This window comes from Petaurus breviceps, unplaced genomic scaffold, assembly GCF_028583685.1.
Source record: "Petaurus breviceps papuanus isolate PSGF00001 unplaced genomic scaffold, PetGlider_PUasm1.0 90895, whole genome shotgun sequence".
Classification (NCBI taxonomy): domain Eukaryota; kingdom Metazoa; phylum Chordata; class Mammalia; order Diprotodontia; family Petauridae; genus Petaurus; species Petaurus breviceps.
In genome coordinates, this window is record NW_027187372.1 from 6,794,413 (window position 1) to 6,820,151 (window position 25,739).

The 25,739-nt window shown below is 33.8% G+C and overlaps 1 protein-coding gene across 1 annotated transcript in view; it reads left to right on the top strand.

Annotated features, from left to right (window-relative positions):
* The window catches only part of ODR4 (odr-4 GPCR localization factor homolog), a 53,622-nt gene that overhangs the window by 16,101 nt on the left and 11,782 nt on the right, over positions 1-25,739 (top strand). The window contains exons 6-12 of the mRNA XM_069074434.1: positions 4,339-4,375; positions 7,768-7,908; positions 8,915-9,010; positions 9,664-9,732; positions 12,231-12,359; positions 13,978-14,068; positions 19,710-19,895. Coding sequence (XP_068930535.1) covers positions 4,339-4,375; positions 7,768-7,908; positions 8,915-9,010; positions 9,664-9,732; positions 12,231-12,359; positions 13,978-14,068; positions 19,710-19,895 — 749 coding nt within the window. The remainder of the gene's footprint in view (positions 1-4,338; positions 4,376-7,767; positions 7,909-8,914; positions 9,011-9,663; positions 9,733-12,230; positions 12,360-13,977; positions 14,069-19,709; positions 19,896-25,739) is intronic.

The window sequence follows — 25,739 nt, forward strand, 5'->3', positions numbered from 1 at the left end:
TCTTAATTTTGTAACATAATCTACCTAATTTCCTTCATTCTGGGATGAACCCAAGGAGAACAAGAAGCAATTGGTGAAAGTTGCAGAGAAGCATATTTCAACTTGATAGAAGGAAATCATTTACTAACAGTTGGAACTATTTAGAAATGAAGTGTATTGCTTGGGAAAGGGATGGAGTAGTGACTTGCCTATCACCGGGAGTATTTGAGTGCAGGCTAGATGACCACTTGTTTATTTGTTTTTTAGTATATTAAAAGCTTAATTAGCATCAACTGATGGATTTTTCCCAGGTGGTGCTAGCAGTTGTCTTTAAAGAGGGATTTCCTGGGGCAGCCAGGTAGCACAGAGAGTAAGAGCACCGGCTCCAGTGTCAGGATGACCTGGAGATCGAATCCCGGGCTCAGACACTTAGCACCCACCCAGAAACACCTGGCTGTGTAACCTTGAGCAAGTTACTTAACCCTGATTGCTTTAAAAAAAAAAAAAAGAAGAGGGATTTCCTGCCCAAGTACAGATTTGATCTCATCCAGAGGTGCCCAGTAATTCTTGTTCTGACTCATGTTCTAGGTCATTGATGAAAGCAATTAAATTATGCAAATTTAAAAAGAATTAAAATTTTACATATAATATATATTATATAATGATATATAATATAATAATGTATAAATATATTATATACAAAATATATAGTAATATAATAAATATAATAATATATATTCAAATAATTAAAATAAAAATTTTAAAAATAAATTAAATACCAGTTATGTGCAAGGTACAGTGTTTGATACTGAGATCAGTATCAAAATGGACAAGAAACAAAACAGTCTCTGCTTAATTTTTAATGTATTTCTTCTCTCAAGAGTACATATAATATGTGGAGATCCCTTCCACCTCCGATATTCTCCATCTTCACATACAGAAAGAAAGGGAAGGAGGAAGTAGGAAGGAAGGGGAAAGGAGAGCACTTTAGAGACATTTTATTTGATCCCCACAATACCTGGGAGGTAGTGCTAAAATTATCCTTATTTTTCACTTGAGTAAACTATTGAGGCTGATAGGTTGACTTGCTTAGCTAGTTAATAATTGTTTGAAACTGGATTTGAATACAGTCTTGTCTCCAGGCACAGTGCTCCATCCACTGTGATGCCTCCTACACCCAAATAAATTTTGAAATTTTTTTGTGACTCTGGAACACTTTTCAAATAGTGTAGGTGTTCACCAATTCCTATATTCATATTTCCTACTTTAGTGTGCTTTTAAAAAAACATTTTCTTTTTTTAAAAAAGTAACCATTTTTCTCTCCTGCCTACCATCCCAAACTGCTACTGAAATTTCAAGTCAGTGGCAAACATTTATTAAACATTATTATGTACCATGCACTGGGAGTGCAATGAAAGGCATCCCTGCTCTGGAGTAGCTCAACAGTTTAATGGAGGAGACAGCATGTAAAAAAGAAAAACAAAACCCCTGTAACAATTATATAGTCAAACAAAATGAATCTGCATTGGCTGTATCCAAAATCATATCTCTTACTCTGCATCTTAAGGCTAGTACCTCTGTCAGAAAATGGGTAACATAAATGCTTCATCTTTGGTTATCTGGAATTGTGGTTGGCCATGATGTAGATCAGAATTTTTTTTTTTAAGCAATTGGGGTTAAGTAACTTGCTCAAGGTTACACAGCCAGGTGTTTCTGGGTGGGTGCTAAGTGTCTGAGCCCGAATTCGATCCCAGGTCATCCTGACACTGGGGCCGGTGCTCTTACTGTGCTACTTGGCCGCCCGTGTAGGTCAGAATTCTTAAATTTTTCAAAGTTGTTTGTCTTGACAACATTATTGTTGTACAGAAAATTCTTTTTCTGCTTGTTTCATTCTGAAACAGTTTATACAAGTTTTCCTGAAACCATTACTTTTGTCTAAGATTTCTTAAAGTTGTAATCCATAATATTCACATAAATTGTTCAGCTATTCCCAATTGATGTTCTTGGCTTGGTTCTTAGCTTCTAGTTCTTCATCACTACAAACAGAACTGCTATAATGATTTGTACATGTGAGTCTTTTTTTCCTTTTTCTTGCACCTTTTTTCTTTTGATGCTAACTTATTTTTAAAGTATAGGCTATTTTGGAGTAGTGGATTGCTTGGTCAAAGTATATGCACAGATGGGACCAATTCACAGCTCAACTAATGCATTAATGTGTCTGTTTTATTGGCCCTTCCAACATTTTTCTTTTTTTTTTTTATCCACTCTGCTAGCCTGATGGATTTGGGGTAGAACCATGAAGTTCCTTTAATGATAAGTAATTATAAAATGTTTTTTAACACTTTAATTTAAAGTTTTGAGTTCCAAATTCTACCCCTCCATTAGATGGTAAGCAATCAGATACAGGTTATACATGGGCAATTATGTAAGATATTTCCATATTAGTCATTTTATGCAAGAAGACTTGAATAAAAGAAAAAAATGAAAGAGTGAAAAATAGCATGCTTTAGTTTGTGTTTGTTCAATTTCAGTTCTTTCTCTGGAGGCAGATATTATGCTTCATCATTTGTCCTTTAGGATTGTCTTGAATTATTGTATTGCTGAGAATAGCTAAGTTATTCACAGTTCTTCATTAAACAATATTGCTGTTACTATGTACAACATTCTCCTGATTCTATTCACTGCATCAGTTCATGTAAATCTTTTTTGTTTTCTTTTTGGAGGGGGGCAAGGAAGGGCAATTGGGGTTAAGTGACTTGCCCAAGGTCACATGGCTAGTAAGTGTTAATTAAGTCTCTGAGTCTGGATTTGAACTCAGGTCCTCCTGACTCCAGGGCTGATACTTTATTTACTGAGCCACCTAGCTGCTCCTGATTCTTGATCTTTTTTTCTCCAAATGAATTTTACCATTATTTTTTCTAGTTCTACAAATAGTTTGATATGGCATGAATAAGTGAAGTAATTTAGGTACTATTGTCACTTTTGTTACATTGACTCAGCCTGCCCATGAACATTTACTATTTCTCCACTTATTTAGGTCTATTTTTAGTTCTGTAAATAGTGTTTTATAGTTGTACTCATCTAGGTCTTCTGTATGTCTTGGCAAGTAGATGGTATTTTTAACCACTCTATAGTTATTTTAAATGAAATTTCTCTATCTCTTCATGCTGGGTTTTCTTGGTAATAAACAGAAATACTAATGACTAATGTAGATTTATTTTATATCCAGAAATTTTACTGAAGTTATTCTTAAAGTTAATGTTTCTATTCACTTTCTAGGATTCTCTAAATGAAATATAGTATCTGAAAAAAGTGTTGATTTTGTTTCTTTTTTGCTTATGCTGATTTAAACTCTCACTTTCTTTTTCTTATTATTGTAGCTGGCCTTTCTAACACCATATCAAATTGTAGTGTGATACAGACACTTTATTACTGATCTTTATTACTGAGCTTATCGGAAAGTCCTATAGTTCATCCCAATTACATATAGTTCTGACTCTCTCTTTTTTTTTTTTTTTTTAAAGCAATTGGGGTTAAGTAACTTGCTCAAGGTTACACGGCCAGTTATTATTTCTGGGTGTGGTGCTGAGCATCCAAGCCCGGATTTGATCCAGGTCATCCCGACACTGGAGCCGGTGCTCTTACTCGCTGAGCCACCTGGCCGCCCCTAAGCAATTGGGGTTAAGTAACTTGCTCAAGGTTACACGGCCAGGTGTTTCTGGGTCGGTGGATAGTTCTGACTCTTGGTTTTAAATATATGCTACTTGTCATATCAAGGAAAGGTCCATTTATCCCTGTGTTTTCTAGTATGTTATGTGTGTTGTGTGTTAAATGGAAATGGGTGTTATGTTTTCTCAAAAGCTTTTCTGCATTTATTGATACAATCATTTTGTTTTTTGTTGTATTTGTATATTTGTTTTATAGTTTTCTAATTTTGAATTGACTCTGCATTCCTGGTATAAACCCAACCTGTTCATAGTGCTTGATGTTTTATGGTATATATTTTCTCTATTCTCTTTGCTAATATTTTATTAAAAATTTTTATACTAATATTCATTAGGGTTATTGGTCTGTACTTTTCTTTTTCTATTTTTGATTCTTCCTTGGTTTAAAGTATTTCTGCACTCTAGCATGCTACCCCAGTATTTTGAGAAGGAAATATAAGGAAGAGAAAATTTTAAATAGAAAGTTACAGAAGTATTATTTATTTTACTGCATACATATTAAAGATGATGCTAATTTTTCTCACATTTAAAGTTGCATTATCTGACTTTAAAATAGATGTTTGTATTTGTGTTTTTTTATTTTGTCTGATTCTGTCAAATGTTTACTTCATTTGTATTTCCTTAATTAGTCAAGAATACTTTGTCGCACTTATGATATCCGTGACCCAAAGGTAAGATAAATATTTTTCCTCCAACCAGTTTATCTTGGAACCAGTTATGTTTTTTTTAAATTCTGCTTTAGTTATTAGTTTCAGTGTATTTACCTTAGCATGCTCCTACTTTCTTTTGAGGTGAAAAGCTAGCCAGAATTCTACTTGACACTTGCATATAATTAACATGATTACAAGCATTTCAGATCTGTGGAAAAGTGTTTAAAATACAATTTTGATTATCAGAGAGATAGGAAAAAATTTCATAAGCTTTCAGTAGATGTTAGATTTAAAGATTATAAAATACAAACCCTGCTATGTTGCTTCCAAAGCCTGTCCCTAGACCACCTTTCCAGGCCAGTGGTATGTTACTCTCATTCACTTTCTCTCCATTCCAATCAGAAGGGCCTGCTTGGTGTTTCACATACACAATGCTTTATCTCCTATCCTTCCTGTGCAGAGGCTTTCCATAGGTAACAGAACAAACCTTTCTCTCCCACCTGACAGAACCCCTAGTTTCCTTCAGAGCTAATGTGTTGAAGTGCTTCCTTTGTTTCACAGGAAGCCTGTTTCCCCCTGAAAGCCTTCATTGACAATATACCCTGCCCCCAGAAATTACTTTATGCACATTTTATACTGACTTTTATTTGTATATATTTCTTAAAAATAGAATGTAAATTCCTTGAGGGCAAAGATTATTTAACTTTTGTGTTGTATCACTGGTATCTTCATAGAACCCAGAAAATAAGGTGCTAGCTAAGTACTTTTTGCATTTAAAAATTGAATTAAAGAAGCCAGTTAAATTCAGGGGAACTCCATTTGGAATGATGTTAATATTGTAGAAACAAGGCGTCATTTTGTTTTCAGTTATATGATGTTAGCTGCTGATGGGGTAAGGAACACCAGCAAGTAGAACATTGTCAAGAAGCAAATTTGCAATCCCATTTTCCTTGGATAAGCAAAGACTTTGGAAGCAAGCAAAGCAGTCACTGAGGGCTCAGACTTGGTTTTGAATTCATTTTGTATCTTGAGCTGAGTAGGTACAGAGACACAGGTGCTCTTTCTGTCTGTACTGGTAGAGAGAGGGGCTGGGAACAGTTGTGCCTTTTAGACAGAGTACTATTACCTCATTAATTAACTAATAGAAAGAATGGATAACTTTGCCTTGAACTCTAATACAATCTCTGGCTCCTGTATAACATAACCAGAAGCAGGAAGTGGTGAGGAGGAAGAAAATTTCTGATTAAAAGAAGTATATTTAATTTAGTACTATCTTTCTGAGAAAATATTAGAGGATTTGTTAAATTGTGTTTATAAGGTGTCATCTTCCTGTTTAGAGTATGGATCCTTATGATTGCTTCAAATCATTAGTTTTGAAAGTGACATTTCTCTTTCTGGTACTTTAGATGCTGTTAAGGCCATACTAAAGATCATCTGATCCAAACCCCTCATTCTACAGATGAGAAAACAGTTCTGGAGAGGTCAGGTCGTTCTGTTGGATGTGACACAATAAGTGGCAGAGCCGGGATTGGAGCCCAGCTCTCTTGAGATCAGATCCCTTCAGGGTGCTTTCTACTATCCCATGCTAGAATTCTAGAATTTTAGATGAAGAAGAGTATATATAATATTAGAATCTAGATCAGAAGTTGATCTCTTTTCTAATACTTTTGAAGAGTCAATTTGTACTCTAGATAATTTTTGTATTTGGTACCAGAGGTTTTATACCCATGATCTTTAAATTGTATAATTTAATATATAAGCCTATACAATAAAAAGATTAACAAGTCATAATACTTTGTCTCAGAAAATTCTTATAATACCAATTTATAGCTTAGTAATTTGAGTAAAGAGCCTTGAGCCGTTATTATTTAGCAATGTAATTAATTAACTACCTCGTTCCCTTGAAAAAAGCAGTTTGATGCTGAGGGGGCACAAATATATAATTTAAAAAGAGGCTAAGATGGGGAGGGGGTAAGGAGAGCAAAGGGTCAAGGTTTGGGTGAGATGCTGCTGAGCAGGATCATTGATTAAAGACAGCATGGCAGAGCACCCCGGAAAGGGTGGGTTGCAGCTTGACTAGGCCCTGGGGGCTAGGCTTGTAGAGTTAGCCTGTTGTTGAGTCATACAATCAACAAGCATTTATTAAGCACTTAGTATATACCAGGCATTATGCTTATTAAGCTTTATAGATGAGTCCACTTACAGGTATAGATCCTATTACTTTATGTACTTAAATGTATACCAGTAGTTGTTTGCTGACATCACCCCACTCCTACCATAGTCCAGTTCCTTCATTTTACAAAGTTCTCCACAGCTCTAAAGCTCAATAAAGGTAAAGAATCATAGGATCTAGAGCTAAAAGGAACTGGAGAGATCAACCTTCTCATTTTACTGCTGAAGATAGGACCTGCTGATAAGTCAGATAATGCATTATTGTTAGATATTTCAAACATCTTTGCTACTTTCTGTCCTCCATGTGGATTAGTTTACAAATGATAATTCCTGTGTATATATACACAGATACATGTACTTAAAGATATATTTTTCCACAAAGTGGAGAAAAAATTAAATGGTAGTTATCATATTCCTTATAAATGTTTGGAACTGCTTTATAATATCATTTTGAATAATAACTTCTACAAGGCAATTTCACTTGAACTTTTTAAAAAAAATTCACAGAATTATCATTTTAATTTATTTTTTAGAAATTGAACAAAATTGTATTTTTTTAAAGCACATCATTAAGGTGTTTCCTATTTAGTGCTTTTCTAAATGTCTACTTATGAGAAAGCTCATTAAAATAGTTTACTTTGGTGGAGTGGCATTGGAAATGTGTATCTGATTTACACAGATGTAGACAGAAAGTATAATCTATCTCCCACCTTAGTATTCTGACATTCCTTAAGCTCTTTAACATGTTAAAGGATACTGCTCTGTGCTAAAGAAATCTATTATTTTCAGGATACTTAAGAGATACTTAAAAAGAATAAGAGTTGCCGAACTCTTGTGTTTACAAAGTTAAAATGTTTATAACAATATTTCAGAGCCCTGCACTGTTTGTCATAGTATACATGTATATAAGCATTGTACACAGTAGGCATGCAATAAATACACGTCAACATACCAGATGTAAAATGGTGACAACGGTGTTTTGTAAAATCTGGGCTCCAAGACCTCTCAGAGCTAACAGTGAACCTTAGGAATAATTATTACCATTACTTTGTATTTTCATTTTGGAATAGAAATGTTTTTAAGGAAGTCTGACAGAGTTTGAAAGCTTGCTGTCCTATAACATAATTGATTTTCCTTAGGATTTTTATAACTTACTGATTCATAATATATTTTTATTTGAAGTGCATCATTTTATGTGTGTTTTTAAGTTTCAGTCTTGCTTCCCCTATTATCACTTCTAGAGTTCACCAAAACCTGCAGACTGGAAATATCAAAATGGACTCTCTACTTCATGGCTTTCTTTAGATTGCACAATTCATGTTAACATTCATGTCCCACTTTCAACTACAACTGCCAGCTATCCCCTGGAGAAAAATACAAAGGTAATAAATAAAATAAAACTTTTAATATTATTAAATAACTGTTGAGAGTATTGTCTTTTTTTAATTTGGCATAATTATGCGGTGATTTGTTATGTCTGTGTCATCTTTCTCCATGCAGATTATAAGTACCTTGATGGTAGGGATAACAAACCAGTGCCTAAGAGTTGTTTTTCTTTCTTGCACATATTAAGTGCTTGGTAAATATTCTTTATTGAAAAAAAAAGTTGTCTGGGTTTTTCTTTGTCTTAGGCCTCAATTTAACTTCCTTACCTTTTCCAGTACTTTTTTCTTACCTCTGTATCATTTCTTTTCTCTGTATCTCAAACTTAGGATTTCTCTGCTTTTGTTACTTTCCCCTTTTGTCCTTTGTATTAACAAAGAGAACTCTCTGAAACTATTTCATATCTTTCATTCTATTTTTTTTTTTTTAAGCAATCGGGTTAAGTAACTTGCTCAAGGTTACATGGCCAGGTGTTTCTGGGTGGGTGCTAAGTGTCTGAGCCCGGGATTCGATCTCCAGGTCTTCTCAACACTGGAGCCGGTACTCTTACTTGCTGTGCTACCTGGCCGCCCCTATCTTTCATTCTATATTATAGCTCCTTTCTCTAGTGTCTTATTTTTTTTTTTAATTCTTTGAGACTTTTGAAATGAGTAGGTACTTTTGAAAAAAGTAGGTTGAACTTTTGTTCTACATTTTACATATATTTAGAAAGATTTATAAACATTTTAGATATGTATAGATATGTATCTATATGTGCCTCATGTTTTTGGTCAGGAGAGAAGATGAGGAATAAAGAGTTTGTATATGAAATGGTTAAAGATTGGATATATATTGCAAGTTTTTTTTAAAACATGATTGCAAGAATATTATCTTAATGTTAAATGTTGCCAATGCCTTTAATTTTTTAGGAACTTTGTAATCATGGAAGGGATAAAAATCTAATAAAATTGAAATTATTTAATATATGCTATACCTAGAGACTTAATGAGATGTTTTTCTTTTAAGAATGGACTTGCACGCTGGGCCAAGCAAATTGAAGGTGGTGTGTATTTGATCAATGGACAAGTTAAAGAAGAAGATTGTGAACTGCTAGAAGGACAGGTGAATTGAGAAAATTATAAAATTATCATTGAACTATTGAGTTACTTAAAATATTCCCTTTATGATGAAAAAAATTGTATGCTAAATAATATTTTGACAACATCCATAGAATTTATGTATCATTTAGTCCCAGTATTTCTGAAGATTTGTACATTGAAATGTGCTTAAGGGCCAAGGGTATTAATCAGAGCATAGTGCAGTCTTGAAAAACTTGCTGGAAGCACCCAGTATTTACAATTCTGTGACTCTGAGTACCATAATAACAGCTAATATCTTCTTAGCCTATAACAGAACCAGAGTGATTCTGACTCAAAACCATATTACCAGTGAGTTAACTGGAATAGAAAAAATAAGAGAGGGACTGATTTTTCAAAAATGTTGGTGTTGATATATAGTTCAAAAATTTCACCTCAAAAACAGTATCTTTGGTGATCAGTATGATAAACAACACTGTATTGTCTCTTAATAGTGCTTTTCCCTTAACTTTTTAGATTTTTTTTTTTAGCCTATAGTATTTACAGATTTTGGCCTCTTGTTAGACGTATTTAGTCTATCACTAAAAATGTCTTTAGGATGATTTCTAAATTGCCTTTTTTAAAAATCCAAATATTTATTGCCTAAATATTTAGTCTTTTAATTTTTTTCTCTTTCAGAAAAAGTCTTCTAGAGGAAATACTCAAACTACCAGTCAAACTTTTGATGTCAGGGTTCTAACGCATTTGGTAAATATTAGGAAAATGCTACTAATCTAAAACCTTTTCAAAAAGTCATTACATAGCATTAACAAAATTGACATTTGGGGGTTTATTATATTTAGAATCATAACATTTTGAAACTTAGAAATTATGAATTTTTTTGCCATGAGACAGGCTTACTTTTTAAGTAGCTCACAGAGGTATCACTTTCCTGAAACCATTTCTGACTACATCCTTAGTCCTAAAGATTGGAAGAAAGGAGGAAAGAATGGGAGATGATGTTGAAAGGATTTTAGGTTTGGAATTTGGGAGAAGCAGGAGCTCATGATGGAAGGCCTCAATTTTCTGCATAGTGTATGTGGCTAAGAGGGAGTAGGGATAGAGAAAAGGAAAGATTTCGAGTCATTTGTGAAAAATTTTATCAGGGAAGAGTCAAAAAAGATTGGTGTGTAAAATTGAAGGCCTATTTAAGATTAGATAATATATGTGAGCTTCTTTTGTCTGGTATGGCTGGCTCTTAATAGTTATCCATATATAAAGCATTTGAAGCTAAATGGTGGGGAAGGTAAATGGGAGATGACTGTCTCATCTGCCTCTAATAAACTACAATGAGCCCTATTTTAAGTCATGGGCACTGATTATAGGAAGGCATAAAGATAGGAAAGAGAATACCATTTTTGGAGAATGGATAGTTGTCCTTTTATTCTGGAACATAGATGGTGTGAAGGAAAGTAGGGAAATAGATCTAGAAGACTAGGTTATTTTAAATACCAGCCCAAGAAATTGATTTATATTTTATTCTAGAGACACGACATCAAAGTTTTAGGAAGTTTTTTCTTATACTGGGTCACAGTTTGCCTCCCTTAACTTTCACCCACTGGTACTAGTTTTGTTTTCTAGGATCAAGAAGAACAAAAGGGTGAACCCTTCAGATAGCTGGAGATTGCTATCATGTCTTACCCCTTTCTTGTCTCTTTAGTCTGCCTGTTCTAGTCTAAAAAATAGGAACAACTTTCCCTAAAGAGTACTGTATCCTGAGCTACCACTGTCCTATCTTCCCTTGTGTTACTGAGGTCCTACAGAAAGCAGTCTGTACTATTTGATCCCCCCTGCCTTTCTACCAACTCCATCCTTCACCCCTTGTAATATGGCATCCATCTTCACCATTCTACTGAAATTAAATTCCTTGACACTGTACTTTTCTGGTTCTCTTCCTGTTTCTCTGACTGCTTTTTCTGTTTCCTTTGTTCCTTCTTCTGTGGCCCTCCTTGTCTCTGCACTTTTCCCAAGAGGTAGACATTTTAGCAAGGTTCTCGCTTACCTTTGGCTTTCTACTTAGCTCTGTCTATATTTTCTTCAGTGATTACCTCCACTCCATGCCTTCAGTTATTTCTGTGTGGTCCATTACCAACTTTTAATTTTTTCTAATTTTTCTCTTATGCCTCATTTTGAATTATATACTGGGGTTTTCTATCCGGTCATCATACTAGTTTGTACTTCAGAAGTCAAATTCATAATCCTTCCATTTAAACTATCTCCTACTGATTTTTCTGTTTCTGTGAAGTGTGCCATTTTTTTCTCCTAGTAAACTAGGCTTGAAATCTTGTAGTTGTACTATCTCCTTTCACATACCATACTTTCTAGCCAAACTGAACTACTTGCCATTTCTTGAACAGTCGTGAGCTATTATTTGAACATACTTTCTATTCTTCCATTTTACTCGTGGCATTATAATCTTCTCCTGTTGATAGTCCCTGCCTGTTAAAAATCCTTCCCAATATTTCTAGGTCTGTCTTCTTCACCCCAGGTAGCTATTTTTGGTCAACCAGGCAGAAGTGATCTATATATTGTATTTCTCTCATATGCTTTGTACTTTATTTATTTGTATACATATCTTCTTTTTTCTGTTGGATTGGAAGGTCCTTGAGGGCAGCAGTAATATCTTATTCATCATTCACTCCTCCACAGTACTGAGTTCAGTGCCTTTCAAGCAATTGCTACTCAAGAATTATTTTTTGGAATAAATATTAAAATTGTTGTATTTGCACTCAGGATAAATAGGGACTAGACTTCTAATTTCATTGGAATAAGGTACTCTCAGATGAGGAAATTCTACCAATGCAAACTGACACCTTCTCTGCCACTTAAAGTCTTATTTACTTAGAGAACTGACAGGGTATGTGACTTGTGCAGAGTTACATAGACATGTGTTAGAAGTGGAACTTGAAACCAGGCTTTGCTGTTTCTAATGTCACACTACCCCTCATATTTGTACTTAAAAGAAAAATATTGATTTCAAGTTACAGTACAGATACTTAGAAAAACAACTAAACTACAAAAAGGAAAATGGGGTAAAGACCTTTTCATAATCGATTGAGAGTATTTTCAAACATTGGGGCAAGAAATAAAAGTCATACTCACAAAATTCCTAAAATGTTTATGAAGTTTAACATGGCACTCCTTTTATTTTTAATGGGAGGGCTCCTTAGTCATTATTTAGACTAAATGCAATATTTCTCTTTCAGCTCCTTAATTCAAATCACAGATCTACAGCTACAGTCCAGGTCTGCAGTGGTTCTGTAAACCTCAAAGGTTCTGTGACATGTAGAGCTTATATTCACAGCAACAAACCGAAGGTTAAAGATGCCGTGCAGGTCAGAACATTAACTACCATCGTACAGGGCATGATAATGTTTTACTCCTCCTGTCCCATAACATTTTAACCTTTTAAAAGTTGAAATCATTCATTTGACTCTACTTGGCAAGAGGATGTAGTGTACATATCCTTGAGGTTCCTTTAGGGTTCTTAAGAGGAAAATGCTTAAAGAGCTAAATGTGAGCATTCTTTTTATTTTTAAATCAGTGAGATCACAGTACTAGTGAATCTAAATCACAGTGCTAGTGAAAATATAGTTTATCTACATGTTCAGAATTAAATATGAGAATTTATGATAGGGTTTAATTATCTTTATTCCCATTTTTCTTTAAGTTGAAATAGCCAGTGGATATTCCTTGGTATTTTCAAAGGATCTGGGATTTCATCAATGTGGGTAATATTACTTTCTTATTTGTTGATAGAGTAGTTACCCCATACTATAGACAGAAATTTTTTCTCTTTGAGTAGCTTATAAGCACTGATGGATCAGAGTTGCTAAGCAAGATTGTTAGTCCCTAGATTGTTGTTTTGTAAATGACCCACCTCCTTTTCAGATAACATTTTTTTTTTTTTGCTTTTTGGAGGGCAGTTGGCATTAAGTGACTTGCCCAAAGTCACATGGCTAGTAAGTGTGTCAAGTGTCTGAGGTCAGATTTGAACTCAGGTCCTCCTGTCTCTAAGGCCAGTGCTCTATTCACTGTGCCACCTAGCCACCCCACAAGTAACATTTTCTGAATGAGGTATGTGTTACCTCTTGCATGGAGTCATCATTTATAATATGCTGCACTGTACTTTCTTCTGCTGTATATCTCTCTGTTGCCCTCTGGGTCACTCAGAATTTTGATTCTTTGAAAATCATGACATTCCATCAATTGCAGTTACATGGCAATTATCAAAAGGAATATTGATGTTAAAAAAATGTTTTTATGTCAGGGAGCACCTTGAGTTTGTCAAATATCTATTATTTCTCAGATAAAATTATTTTTATTATTAATAAAACGTAGCATACATTGTTTTATTTTACATTTCTCCATTTTCCTATGTGAAAATGGAGGGAATTTGTCCTTAAGTTATGATTACACGATTCCCTATGGGATCATCAGTCTACTATGAATGAACTATCATAATTGTAAAAATACATCACAGGTCTTTTTACTTTCAGAATGTTAAGTTTCTAAAAGCAACCAAAAAAATTGAATTGTTTCATTGGGTACCAAGTCATTCAGAAATTGTGAAAATTATGACACTTTGAAATGGTTCACCAGTTCAGAACATTGACTAGTATTATTTATGCAATATGTATACGCTTATTAATTTGGAAGTAACTATTGAATAGGACTGAGCTGAAACTTATCTTTATTCTACTAAAGGAAAAATACTTTCACGACATTGATGGATATTGCTGAGGAGATGAATAGTAAAAATGAGTTTACAAGGGAAGTGTTTACCTGCTTTAAGGACTAAGTTTGTCAGTCACTTTAAATTTAGAATTACATTTCCATTCGTGTTTTTGTAAACATAATTTGGCCCTAAATACTTCAAAATTATGTCAGTTAGGATCCTAGAGTAGGAGCTCTACATTTCTCTTTCTATTTGTGCTTTGTTTTTGTCTCTAGGCATTAAAGAGAGATATATTGAACACTGTGTCTGATCGTTGTGAAATACTATTTGAAGATCTTCTTATGCATGAAACACCAGGCAATAAAGGTTTGAATATAAAAAAAATGATTTTTAAAATTTCATTTTATGTTTTCTTTATTTGATGCAGGAATATAACAGGGTACAATTAGACATATTCTTAGGGCTTTGTGTAGAATAATTGCAGTTGCAATAAAGCATTTTTAGCACTTTAGTTATAAATTTTACCAATATTTACAAACTTTTATTGTTTAAATGGCAATTTTTTCCTCTAAAACACCAGACCTAAAACACCACACAGTATGTGTGGCCTGTGCTATAGATGACTACTTTTATTTACTTAAACATGTGAATTCCCTCTAGAATCTCCAAATGGTCAAAATACAATTAAAATTTTTTCACTAGTTTTAGTAAGATGTGTTTTAAATAACAATCTATTTCTTTGAAAATTGGTAATCATTGTCTGGTATGTTTTGCTTGCTCACTACTAAGTAGAATACTTGATTAAACAGGAAACTTTACCCATGAACCAAATAAAATAATATATTTTACATAGATAGATAACTTATGGGGTAGACTAAAATGTAATTAGGTTCAAGAAGGATTTTTAAATATTTGTGATTGGTATGTAGATAATAGGTACATAATAGGTTATTATTGGGTGCTAGGGATGCTTAGGTACATCCATAACATTTTAAGATGATGTCATGAAGATAGATATGTCCTCCCATAGAACTTTTCTTGTTACAACTATTAGAGAGGGGGGAGTGGGTGGGGGAGAGAGCTTGAATTGGATGTACTTTGCATTCTAAGACTTAAATCTAGAAGACCTTGACTTAATTTTTTTCCTTTGAGACTAACTAGTTCTGCTTCTGTGGACAAGTTATTTAACCTTTCTAGAATTCTTTTTTCTTATTTATAAAATTGCCATAATAAATATACTACCTTTCTCCCAGTGTTAATAAGGAAAGTTCCTAGTATACCATAAAGACTCTATCATATTATATTCTTTATGTATACAGTGTTTATTATTTTGCCATTTAAGAATGCTTAATCATTTTTTATCATTTGACCTTATTTAGTATTTTTTACTTTATATTCAGAGGAGAGTAATATTTTGAATATTTTGATGACTTACCTGTTTAGTATCTCAGAGTAGCATTTCCATGACAACTCACAGATTGAATATTGCATCACTTAAAAGTAGGGGTTCTTAACCTTATTTGTGTCACAGACCCCTTTGGTAGTCTGATGAAGTCTGTGGATCCCCTCTTGTAAGAATAATATTTTTTAAGAGAAAAAAATAAAAAAACATTTTGCAAGTTGAATGACTATTGTTCTGGCCCTTGTTAGAGTATGAGGTATTTGGCATAGTCATATCATAGTTATATAATTTGATTATATGATGTAAGTTATATAATTATGTTGATTATATAACAAAATATAGGAAGTTCCAAAAGTCTTAGTGCAGTTTCAAGTTATTAAAAGCTTAAAACCGCACTACGACTTTTGGGACACCTTGTATTTTTGTGATTTTCTGTAGCATACAGGAAGCATAATATAAGAAGCTTCTACCATGTGTCCCCCTTTGCCCAGCATAACTATTTTTAGAAAGTTGCTAAATTTTCTCAATTTTAGAGGTAGCTATTGTTGTTGTTTGTAATTCATGCTCGAAGAGGACCGTGGCATCAGGGAGATGATGCCATGACTCGCAACTGAATTGGATTTAAGTGAGGGAGTACTGTGTAAAGTCATCAGCCTCACTCTCTCCTCTAGAGCCATCTGGGTCCAGTGGCAAGATATAGATCAGGACAGCTGGAGATGCAGTGGGAGACCTTGGCCTTTTTAAGCTAAGGGCTTTTCTTGGATCCCAGTTTGACTGAGGCAGTGTCCTTTCAGTGATTAAGGCTAAGTAGGAAATGAGACAAAGCTGTATTGCTCAGTAGGTAGAGTTCTGGGCCTGGAGTCAGGAATACTTAAAGTCAAATCCAGCTTCAGGTCACTTAACCTCTGTTTGCCTTAATCCACTGAAGAAGGAAATGGCAAACCACTCCAGTACCTTTGCCAAGAAAAGCCCATGGACAGTAAGGTCTAGGGGATCATGAAGAGTTGGACACTACTGATCAACAACAATTCAGTTTTGAGATTGACACCTAAAGTATTTACTCTGTAACTGTAGTTTTAAACCTGGATCTGAATTCCACAAGTGAAAAAAGACATTCATTTGAGAGGTATAGAATTTGAAACCAAAAGACCATAGGATCTTAGATTTAGAGTTGGGAAGGACTTTAGAGGCCATATAATCTCACACTGTTGTTTTAAAGATTATAAAATAGAAGCTTAAAGAGGTTAAGTAACTTGCTTATGGTCATACAACTGGTGTCATAGAAGGAATTCAATCCCAGGAAGGTCCTTCTGAATCTAGCACTTTCACTACCACACTGCCTCTTTTTGCATATTTCTAACAGTTGTTTAGTTGTTTCAGTTATCGCTGACCCTTTGTGACCCTATTTGGATTTTTTTTTTTTTTTGGCAGAGACTGGAGTGGTTTGCCATTCCCCTCCTCCTGCTCATTTTACAGGCAAACAGGGTTAAGTGACTTGCCCAGGGTCACACCACTAGTAAGTGTCTGAGACCAGATTTGAAATCAGGAAGACAAGCCTTCATTACTTTACCCTGGCACTCTAGCTACAGTGCCAACTGGTTGCCCCTGTGTAGGAGTTGTCTTGCAGATAGATGATACCTGAACCCATGGAAGCTGATGAGATCACTAAGAGAGACAATGAAGGGAGAGAAGAGGGCACAAGACACTGGGGGACACTTGTGATTTGCTTTTTTTTTTTTGGAGGGGGGAGGGCAGGGCAATTGAGGTTAAGTGACTTACCCAGGGTCACACAGCTAAGTAAGTGTTAAATGTCTGAGGCCACATTTGAACTCAGGTCCTCCTGACTCCAGGGCTGGTGCTCTATTCACCGTGCCACCTAGCTGCCCCTGACACTTGTGGGTTGGGTGCAAAATATGGATGATGATCTTAAGAACTATAGAGAATAATCACGAAGAAGAGAAGAAAAGCAACTGAAATCAGCCCAACACCTCTTGTGAGGAGACAAAATCTGTGAAAGGAATCAGTGGTAAAATCCTTTGCCTCAAGTGTCTTGTGTGTACAGATGTTCTAAGTTCAGATATCAGATGAGGAGCACTCAGAGGTTCTAATGCAAAGAGGCAATTTGATCTCAGGGATCACTGATTCTAGGTGAGATGAAATCTGTGACTGAACTGTGGCTCAGTTTGGGAACACTTTATTGAAAAGAAACAGGATAGATAAGAGAAGAGGCTGGGGAAGAAGATGGTAGCATTGTAATTAACAAGATATATTCCTGAGGAAATCCAAGAACTAGAGGAGGGATTCATGACAAAGACTCTGGATCCCATGCTTCACATAAAAGTTTTTTTTTTAGCATCCTACTATTTGTCAGGAAAATCTTAACAAATAGAGGTGTGGAATGCATAATACAAAATTAATGTAAACCACAGCACTTTGCATGTATTTAGGATCTGTTTAGAACATATTTACTTTACTATCCAATCTTTTAAATAAACACAGATGTATTTCTTTGAAGGTGTGGATGACCAGCTTTATATAATTGTATAAAACCATTCATAGTACTAGTAAAAACAATTAAGAATTATAACCAGTGGCTTACAGTTAACTTTTATTTTGTTGCTCTGGCATAACAATGTAATTTTTCCTTTTTTTAAGAGAAATAAATTTGAGATCTATGTGTGGGATTATGTTTCTTTTTAACTTCAATGATTTTATCCTTCTTTTTGGCCTCTGGATCTGTGGAAGGCAGATTTGGGTTTGCCATTTAAAAATGTCTCTTTGAAAATGAAAATAAATATAGGAATGATTTTTGGAATGGCAGAATTGTCTTCCTTCTATTTCTGAGTTTTTAGTGTATTTTTAAAAGCTGTTACTTTAAAAAAATACATCTAATGATCTCTATTTTTATCATTAGTTGTAAACTAATTAGAAGACTAGTATTCAGTTATAAACTAATTAGGAGACCAGTGCTCATTAGCAAATAAATTTAATTTAGCTTCCGAAAAAAAGTTAGAAATTTGCTTTTCTTTCCTTTCTTCCTTCTTGTGTTCTCTGTTCTTTGTTAATATTTCCTGCTAGCAGTACTTTAACTTGTTTCAAAAATAAATTAAGCCCACACATTTAATGTGCAATTTTTAATGTACAAGGAACATAATTTTAAGGTTTTTCTACTAGTGTACCCATATGAATGCCCCCTAAAACATTACATTTTATTTTCATTCTAATGTTCCTTTCATTGGCACAAATTATGAGTTCCAATTGATTTTTATCATAATAATAATAATGTTTATTATTATATATGTGAATGTGTGTGTTTTGTATGTATATGATGAGAAACATTAAGAAAAGTTACAAGGCTAATTGCAGTACAGTGATTTTACAACTAGGAGGCAGTCTGGTCAAAGAGGAGAATTTAATTTCCCTTTTCTGAAAGGTAGATAATGTGCTAGATTTAGAAGAAATATGCTAATTTTTACATTTCCCTTGAAACTTAAGGAATTTGTCATTGTTTTTCACCTCATGTCTAACGTCTTTGCTTGGTTCCTTGACAAATGTAATTTTTGTCACTTATAAATACTTAACCAAATGACAGCCATATTTTTAATCATTTTCCCCCCACTTTATGACTTGAAAAGAGTGAAGAAAATGACGTTATAACATGATTTGAAAAATAACAAAATAAAGCCCACAAGAATCATTTTAATTCTATTATTAAAAGGATGCATTCTGCAAAGAATAAACCCTTTTAAAGAGTAGGCTACCCCATAAGCATAATTTTGAATTACTGAATATTTATATTTGTATATTCTTGTGAATAAAATATTTATATGAAGAAATAGGGAAACAATTTTAGATTCATAAATCTGATTAGTTTTGAAAAATAATTTTATTGATATCTTTTTTTTTTTAAATAAACCTATTTATGGTAACGGAATGTTATTTTTCTTTAGTGGTATCCTCTTACCTCTAGTTTAGCAAAAATCAGTCTTACATTTAAAAATATGAAGTCTGAATTTCACTCACTTTTCATGACTCATTTGATATTATTCCCCTTCATATTACTCTGTGCTCCAGCCAAAATGGCCTAACTGGTTGTTTTCCAGACTTCCATATTTACCTATTGTTTCTCTTTGCATAAGCCTAGAATGCCTTCATCTTCTCTGAATCTTAGAATCCCTAATTTCTTTCAAGGCTTAGCTCAGATGCCATTATCTCTGGGAAGCTTTTCCACATTCCCCCAATTGTTAGTGCTTTCTCCCTCTTCAGTTTAATTCAATTCAAGCATTTTTTTAAATGCCTCAGATTATCTTGTATTTATTCTGTATTATAGGCATGTTGTTTTCCTTCAGTAGATAAACCCCTCAAAGGCAAGGATTGCTTCATTTTTGTCTTTCTATTCCCAGTGCCTTGCATATAGTAGATGCTTAATTACTATTTGTTTAATTAAATTGTTTGGGTGTTGAAGAGAAGAGAAAAGTCTCTTCATCTGTTTACTTTTTTAGCTTTCTATAGTTTTGATTTAGTGATGCCACCATTTCCAGGAGTATCTTTTTTCATAGCCAATAACAGTATTATTTATATGATAATGATTATGTTTTCTTCTAGATGCTGAAAAAGAATTCCATGCTCTGCCACATCGGATATTTGTCCCCATTCCTGGATCCAGTGTAACGCTGTGTGATTATAAATTTGGAGATGAGTCGACTAGGGAAATACAGGAGCGTTTTATGGAATTGTTGGATCAGCATGTAGGAGCAGATGATTTAGAAATTGTGGAGGAAATCAACACAGGTAAAAATAAGATCTTTTTTAAACAAGGAGGCATCATTGTAGTTTTAATAAACAGATAAACTTGGGCTCTATATTTTGCTGTTCCATTTACTAGTCTTGGAATTGCAAGAAAGACACAATTTCTGAACCTCATTTTCTCATCTGTAAAACACTACTTTGTTGCTGTGAGGAAAATACTTTCCAAATTATTAAGTCTGACATAAAGGTAAGCTGTTATTAAACACATGATTAAACTATAGTGAGGAATCACTTAATTAGGAGATCAGTAAAAGATTAACTTTTAAATCTCTTATGGTTGTTTTGGATATGTTGATGTAACATTTTAAATAAGGCATCTCAAATTAATCTTTACAGGGAAAGAAAATGAGCATATTCCTTCCCAGAGGATATTAAATACTATTGTTAATATTTAAATGTCAATACATCCTATACCTGTGATTTCATTGGTTTGGGAATTTTCTCAGGGCACAGAGTTCAAGTGGCTTACTCATCATCACTGAACTAGTAAGTTGAGGGGTGGGGGAGACAGAATTAACCCAGTTTTTCCTAATTTCAAGGAAATCAGTCTATTCCCTGTGCCACTCTGCAGATAGTTGTAGTAAATAAATAGTAAATACTGGCAGAGTGGCACAGTGTTGACAATGAATGCTAGCAAAGCATCTCAGTATTTCAACTGTTTTCAAAATAATGGAAGGGGCTCTTGATAAGAAAAAAAATAATGTAGAACACGAATGAATCCCTAATATGAAGAACTATGAAATTTCATATCCTTCCTTTTATAATTTATGGAATTTTTCTCAGAACTCCATTATCTTAGTGTCTTCATGCTGCCACACCTCCCTGAAATGAGGAATGAACACTTATAAGATAACAGAATGAAATATCTGCTGGAATGGACAAACCTGATTCCAAAATTTTCAAAACTATATTCTTTAGGAGAATATTATGCCAGTTGTCAAATGCAATTTCTTCCCCATTTTCATCCTTCTCTGTTATATTGGAGCATGTATTATGTATGTCTGCATTATTTTATTTTATTGCTATTGAATACAGAATTCCCAAGAAATATATGTAAATGCATGTGAGCATTACCTTAGGAAATAATACTATAAAGTTCTTAAAATAACTTAAAATATGTGTTAATTCTGCAAGCAAAGGTAGCTGTCAGGAAAGAACAATTCATCATGTAGACTATCAGAGTGTCCATGAGTGTTCTAGGCACACTGCTACTCTAGTCTTTTCTTTTCCTTATAATTAAAAATCAAGTGCTTTTTAAACCTCAGTACTGCAATTTTTTTCCCCAGTACATTTTGCAAATTTCATAGTTATTCATCAGTTGCTATGGTATCTTTTTTTATTCTACTTCCACACCCCCTTGTATTTACAGTATGGGCTGGAACTAGATTATAGTATTTAATTCAAGCACTTTTGTTATTATGGTGAGTCATGTAATTGTTTGATTGGTGAATTTCCAACCTAGCTATCATGCCTCAGGTGTGAGTTGAGACCACCAGGTTTTTCTAAATTGATAATTCCAGGTATTAGTGCTAATCATGATGAGGAATAAAAAGTTTGCTTCGAAGTGAAAAGAGGGAAGAAAAGACTTCAAAATCATGAATTTTTGATTTTGTGGCAGCTATTATATTTTAAATGATGTTGTTAAATAGTATCATATAATATCCAATAATTATATTTTAAAGACATAAGGTTTTATTTTGAACTTATAACCATAGGTCATTTTACAAGTCTTATTTTTTGTGCCACCTAGCTAATTTTAATGGTTCCACAGAGCAGTGCCCTGAACTTTCCCTGTTAGCCAGTCATAGACTCAAAATTGAAAAAGAAGAGGCATATAGATCATCTAATCCATTGCCCAGTTAATCCCTGAAAATCCCTTGTCTGTAACCTCTGAAAATGATGGTCATATAGCTTCATGAGGTAGGTCTTTCTATTTTTAGATAACTTCAGTTATTACAGTGTTTTCTATTCACAGAATCTCAGATTTGGGAAGGACCCAAAAAACCTAACCCATATTTGAATAAATACAAGTATATTGAGCAAAAAAATTATGTCTCTGTAACATCCATGTCCTGTTCTCTGAAGCAACCTGGAACCCTTCTTCTACTCATTTTTATACTGATATCCCTTCAGATACTTGAAGACAATCATCATGTCTCCTTGGTCATCATCTTTAGGCTACCATGTATTTGTTCCTTCAATCAATACATGACATTAGCGTCCTTAAAATATGCCACTTAGAATTGAATATAATAACTTAAGGTGATTGGACCTTTCAAAGTACTATAGAACTCTTTCTTTCCTATAATAAATAGTAGTTTTAAAATGCAGCCTGAGTTTGTCTTGGCTTTTAAAATTTTTTTTATTTTTTAGCAGTTACATCATTCTTCAATTACAATTAAGTACTCCTTGAAAAATTTCCACTCTCTATCACCCCTCCAGTGCTTCTTAAACTATGGGTCACCTCTTACACAATCCCTAGATAATGTGAACTGCTAACTACCAACCTATATTCTACCCATCCTCTCCAGGTGATATTTTAAAAACTTAAATGTAGGCTTTACCTTTATTTCTGTTAAATTTTGCCTTATTGGTTTCATTCAGGACTGTTGAAATAATTTTGGATCTTAATCCTGTCATCCCATAGAAGCTATGCCTCCCAGCTTCCTGTCCTTTTTGAACTCACAAGACACAAAAATCTGCCAAACATATACTCAATCTTCCTCAAGATTAATTTAACAACTGAATGAAAGAATAGTTCCCTGGTTGATGTATTTTATGCACTGTTTCCAAACATGTATAATAAGTTATCAATTTATCACTCAAATACTATCTATTGGAGCAAGAGGAGGCCATAGGGAAAAGTCAGTTTAATCTTGCTATCCGTGCAGTTGGTAACCCAGTAGAAGCACCAAACCAACCACATACTTCTTTATCAGGGCCAAAATCCAAACAAATTTCCACTGTTCCAATATCTCTTTGTGGAAATCATTGGCAGCAACATGGTCTGGAATGATTTCTCAAAACTCTTTAAGAGGATTATGAGGCAGTTCTGAAGTAAAAAAAAAAAAGTTTCAGAGATCCAAAGACTTAATTGATGATGATCAGATAAAGAGTTACCCTATACACCATCTTCTTGCCACTAATGTCCTTCTCCCTATTATCCTCTCTTCTTAGGAAAGCGTCATTTTAATTCAATTCCAAAAGCATTTATTAAGTACCTACTTAAAGCTGCCAGGCACTATGTCTCCTCCTTGCCATTATCACCTCCTTTGTGTGCCAGTTGTTGCCATGTTCAAAGGCAAATGGTTCCTATCATTTTTTCAGTTCTCAAAAACTTAAAAATGCTCTGACATAATAAGCATTCAGCTGCAGAGAACTTTCAGGGGAAATGATGACACTAGATGAAGAAAATTGAAAGGTGAAGTGTACAGTGTAAGGATGATTTGCAGTTTGCTTCAGCCAAATTGGTTTAAGCCAGTTTTCACTTTATTTAGGAAATGTTTAAGTTTGAAACAACAGTTTCTAACTTGTACGTTGTTATCCTCTTAAATTAAGCCCTATTTTACTCCATCGTACGTTGTTTAAAAAGTGATATTTTTGCACAAAAAATGATGTTTAGTGATTGAATTGAGGTTTCTGAAATTATTAAGTGCCAAATCAGGTAAAGTGTAGGTTCTAATCACATATTTATAATCATTTAGTGAATAAAAAATACACTTTTTTCTGTTACGAAAATTATGGCAAAATGACAAGTTTCTTTGTGAAGAGCGTTTTGGTACAGAGTTAGAAAGGAAATAGTAGACATGGTCCTTGTATTAATAGTCTAATGAGGAAGACAGGAAAAAAAAACACGAAAAATTATCAACATAGATTATAGCATTTTTTCTAAGAAATATGACTAATCATTTTTAATCATTTAATATATTTAGCAAATGGTTTTTGAGCACCTATTTTATACAAATAATGTTTTAGGTGTTATGAGAGAATTCTAAAAAGTAATATCACTACATTTTTTTTGTATTTATTTAGTATTTAATTTTTTCCCAGTTACATATAAAAACAATTTTTTAACATTTATTTGTAAAACTTTGGGTTCCAAATTCTTGCCCTTCCTCCCAGCAATTCCATATAGGTTATGTATGTGTACTCATGCAAAACATATCCATAATAGTCATGTTGTGAAAGAAAACAGACAAACAAGAAAAATAAAGTAGGAAAAAAAAAGTTGCTTCCATCTGTATTTAGACACCATCAGTTCTTTCTCCCGGGATGCATAGCGTTTTTCATCCTAAGTGCTTCAGAGTTGTCATGGATTATTATATTGATGAGAATAGCTAAGTCATTCATAGCTGATTATCTTGCAATACTGCTATTATATTGTACTCATTAAATTTCACTTCACATGAACCCATGTAAGTCTTTCTAGGTTTTTCTGAGAGCATCCTGCTCATCATTTCTTATAGTATAATAGTATCACATCAAAATACATACCACATCTTATTCAGCCATTCCCCAATTGATATGCTTCCCCTCAATTTCTAATTCTTTATCCCCAGAAAAGAGCTGCTATTGTCAACCTGAAAGTTTGGTTAAAGGAGGCAAACAGTCTAGGTAATATGTAAATCCGTATTGTTTATTCCCTTAAAGCTAGACGATGCTAGCAAGCTTGTATGTACAAAGATCCAAAACCCAAGTTCTGACTGCCTGAACAAAAGAATGAGAAGGTTTAAATACATTTTAAAACAATCCCAATTCAGGGTCACATTTATGATTACAAGAAAGGCATTTTCTTAATAATATAAGAGAATTGATAAGGTGTCAATTGAATTTATGACTTAGGACATCTGTATTTTCTTTATCATTAACATGCCATAACATAGTATATGTCCATAAAATACTAAGATAAGAAAAAGTTCCTTTATTCAACATAGTGTCTTGGGTTCAGGGTCTCATTCTTGACAGAAGAAAAAATGCTCTTACATCAGCCCCATCTGGGGTTGTTGACATAGGAAGAGGTATTCTCTGAGTTTACTCAGAGAACAAAGAAGCTGTTGGGTCCAGGTTCTTCTGGTTGATTAGTTCAGGCTCTGGCCTTTATTTAAATTGATATTAAATGATTGTCACTATAAATATTTTTGTACATATAGGTCCTTTTAAGCCTTTTTGTTTTTATCTCTTTAGGTATACAGACCTAGTAGCATTATTGCTATGTCAAAGAGTATACATGGTTTTATAGCCCTTTAGGTATAGTTCCAAATTGCTCTATAGAATGGTTTAATCAATTCACAACTCCGACAACAGTAAATTAACATCTTATTTTTCCTACCTCCAACATTTGTCATTTACCTTTTCTGTCCTATTATCTAATCTAATAGGTATCAGATAGTATCTCAGAGTTGTTTTAACTTGCATTTCTACAATCAGTAGTGAGTTAGAATATTTTATCATATGGGTATAGTTTTCAATTCTGAAAACTGATTATATCTTTTCATCATTTATCAATTGGGGAATGGCTCTTATTTTTATAAATTTGGCACAGTTCTTTATGTGTTAGAGAAATGTGGCCTTTATCAGAGAAACTTGATTCAAAAATTTTTTTTCAGTTGCTATTGCTGACTGTATTTCTCTCCATCTTATTCCCCCCACCCCCACTTATTCTATTCTCTCTCTCCTTTCATTCTGTCCCTCCTCAAAGCTATTTTGCTTCTGACTATCCATTCCCCTAATCTGTTCTACTTTCTTTCATACCCCCATCCCTCCTTTTATCCCCTTCCCCTTCTATTTTCCAGTAGGATAAGATAGATTTCTATAACCAATTGCCTG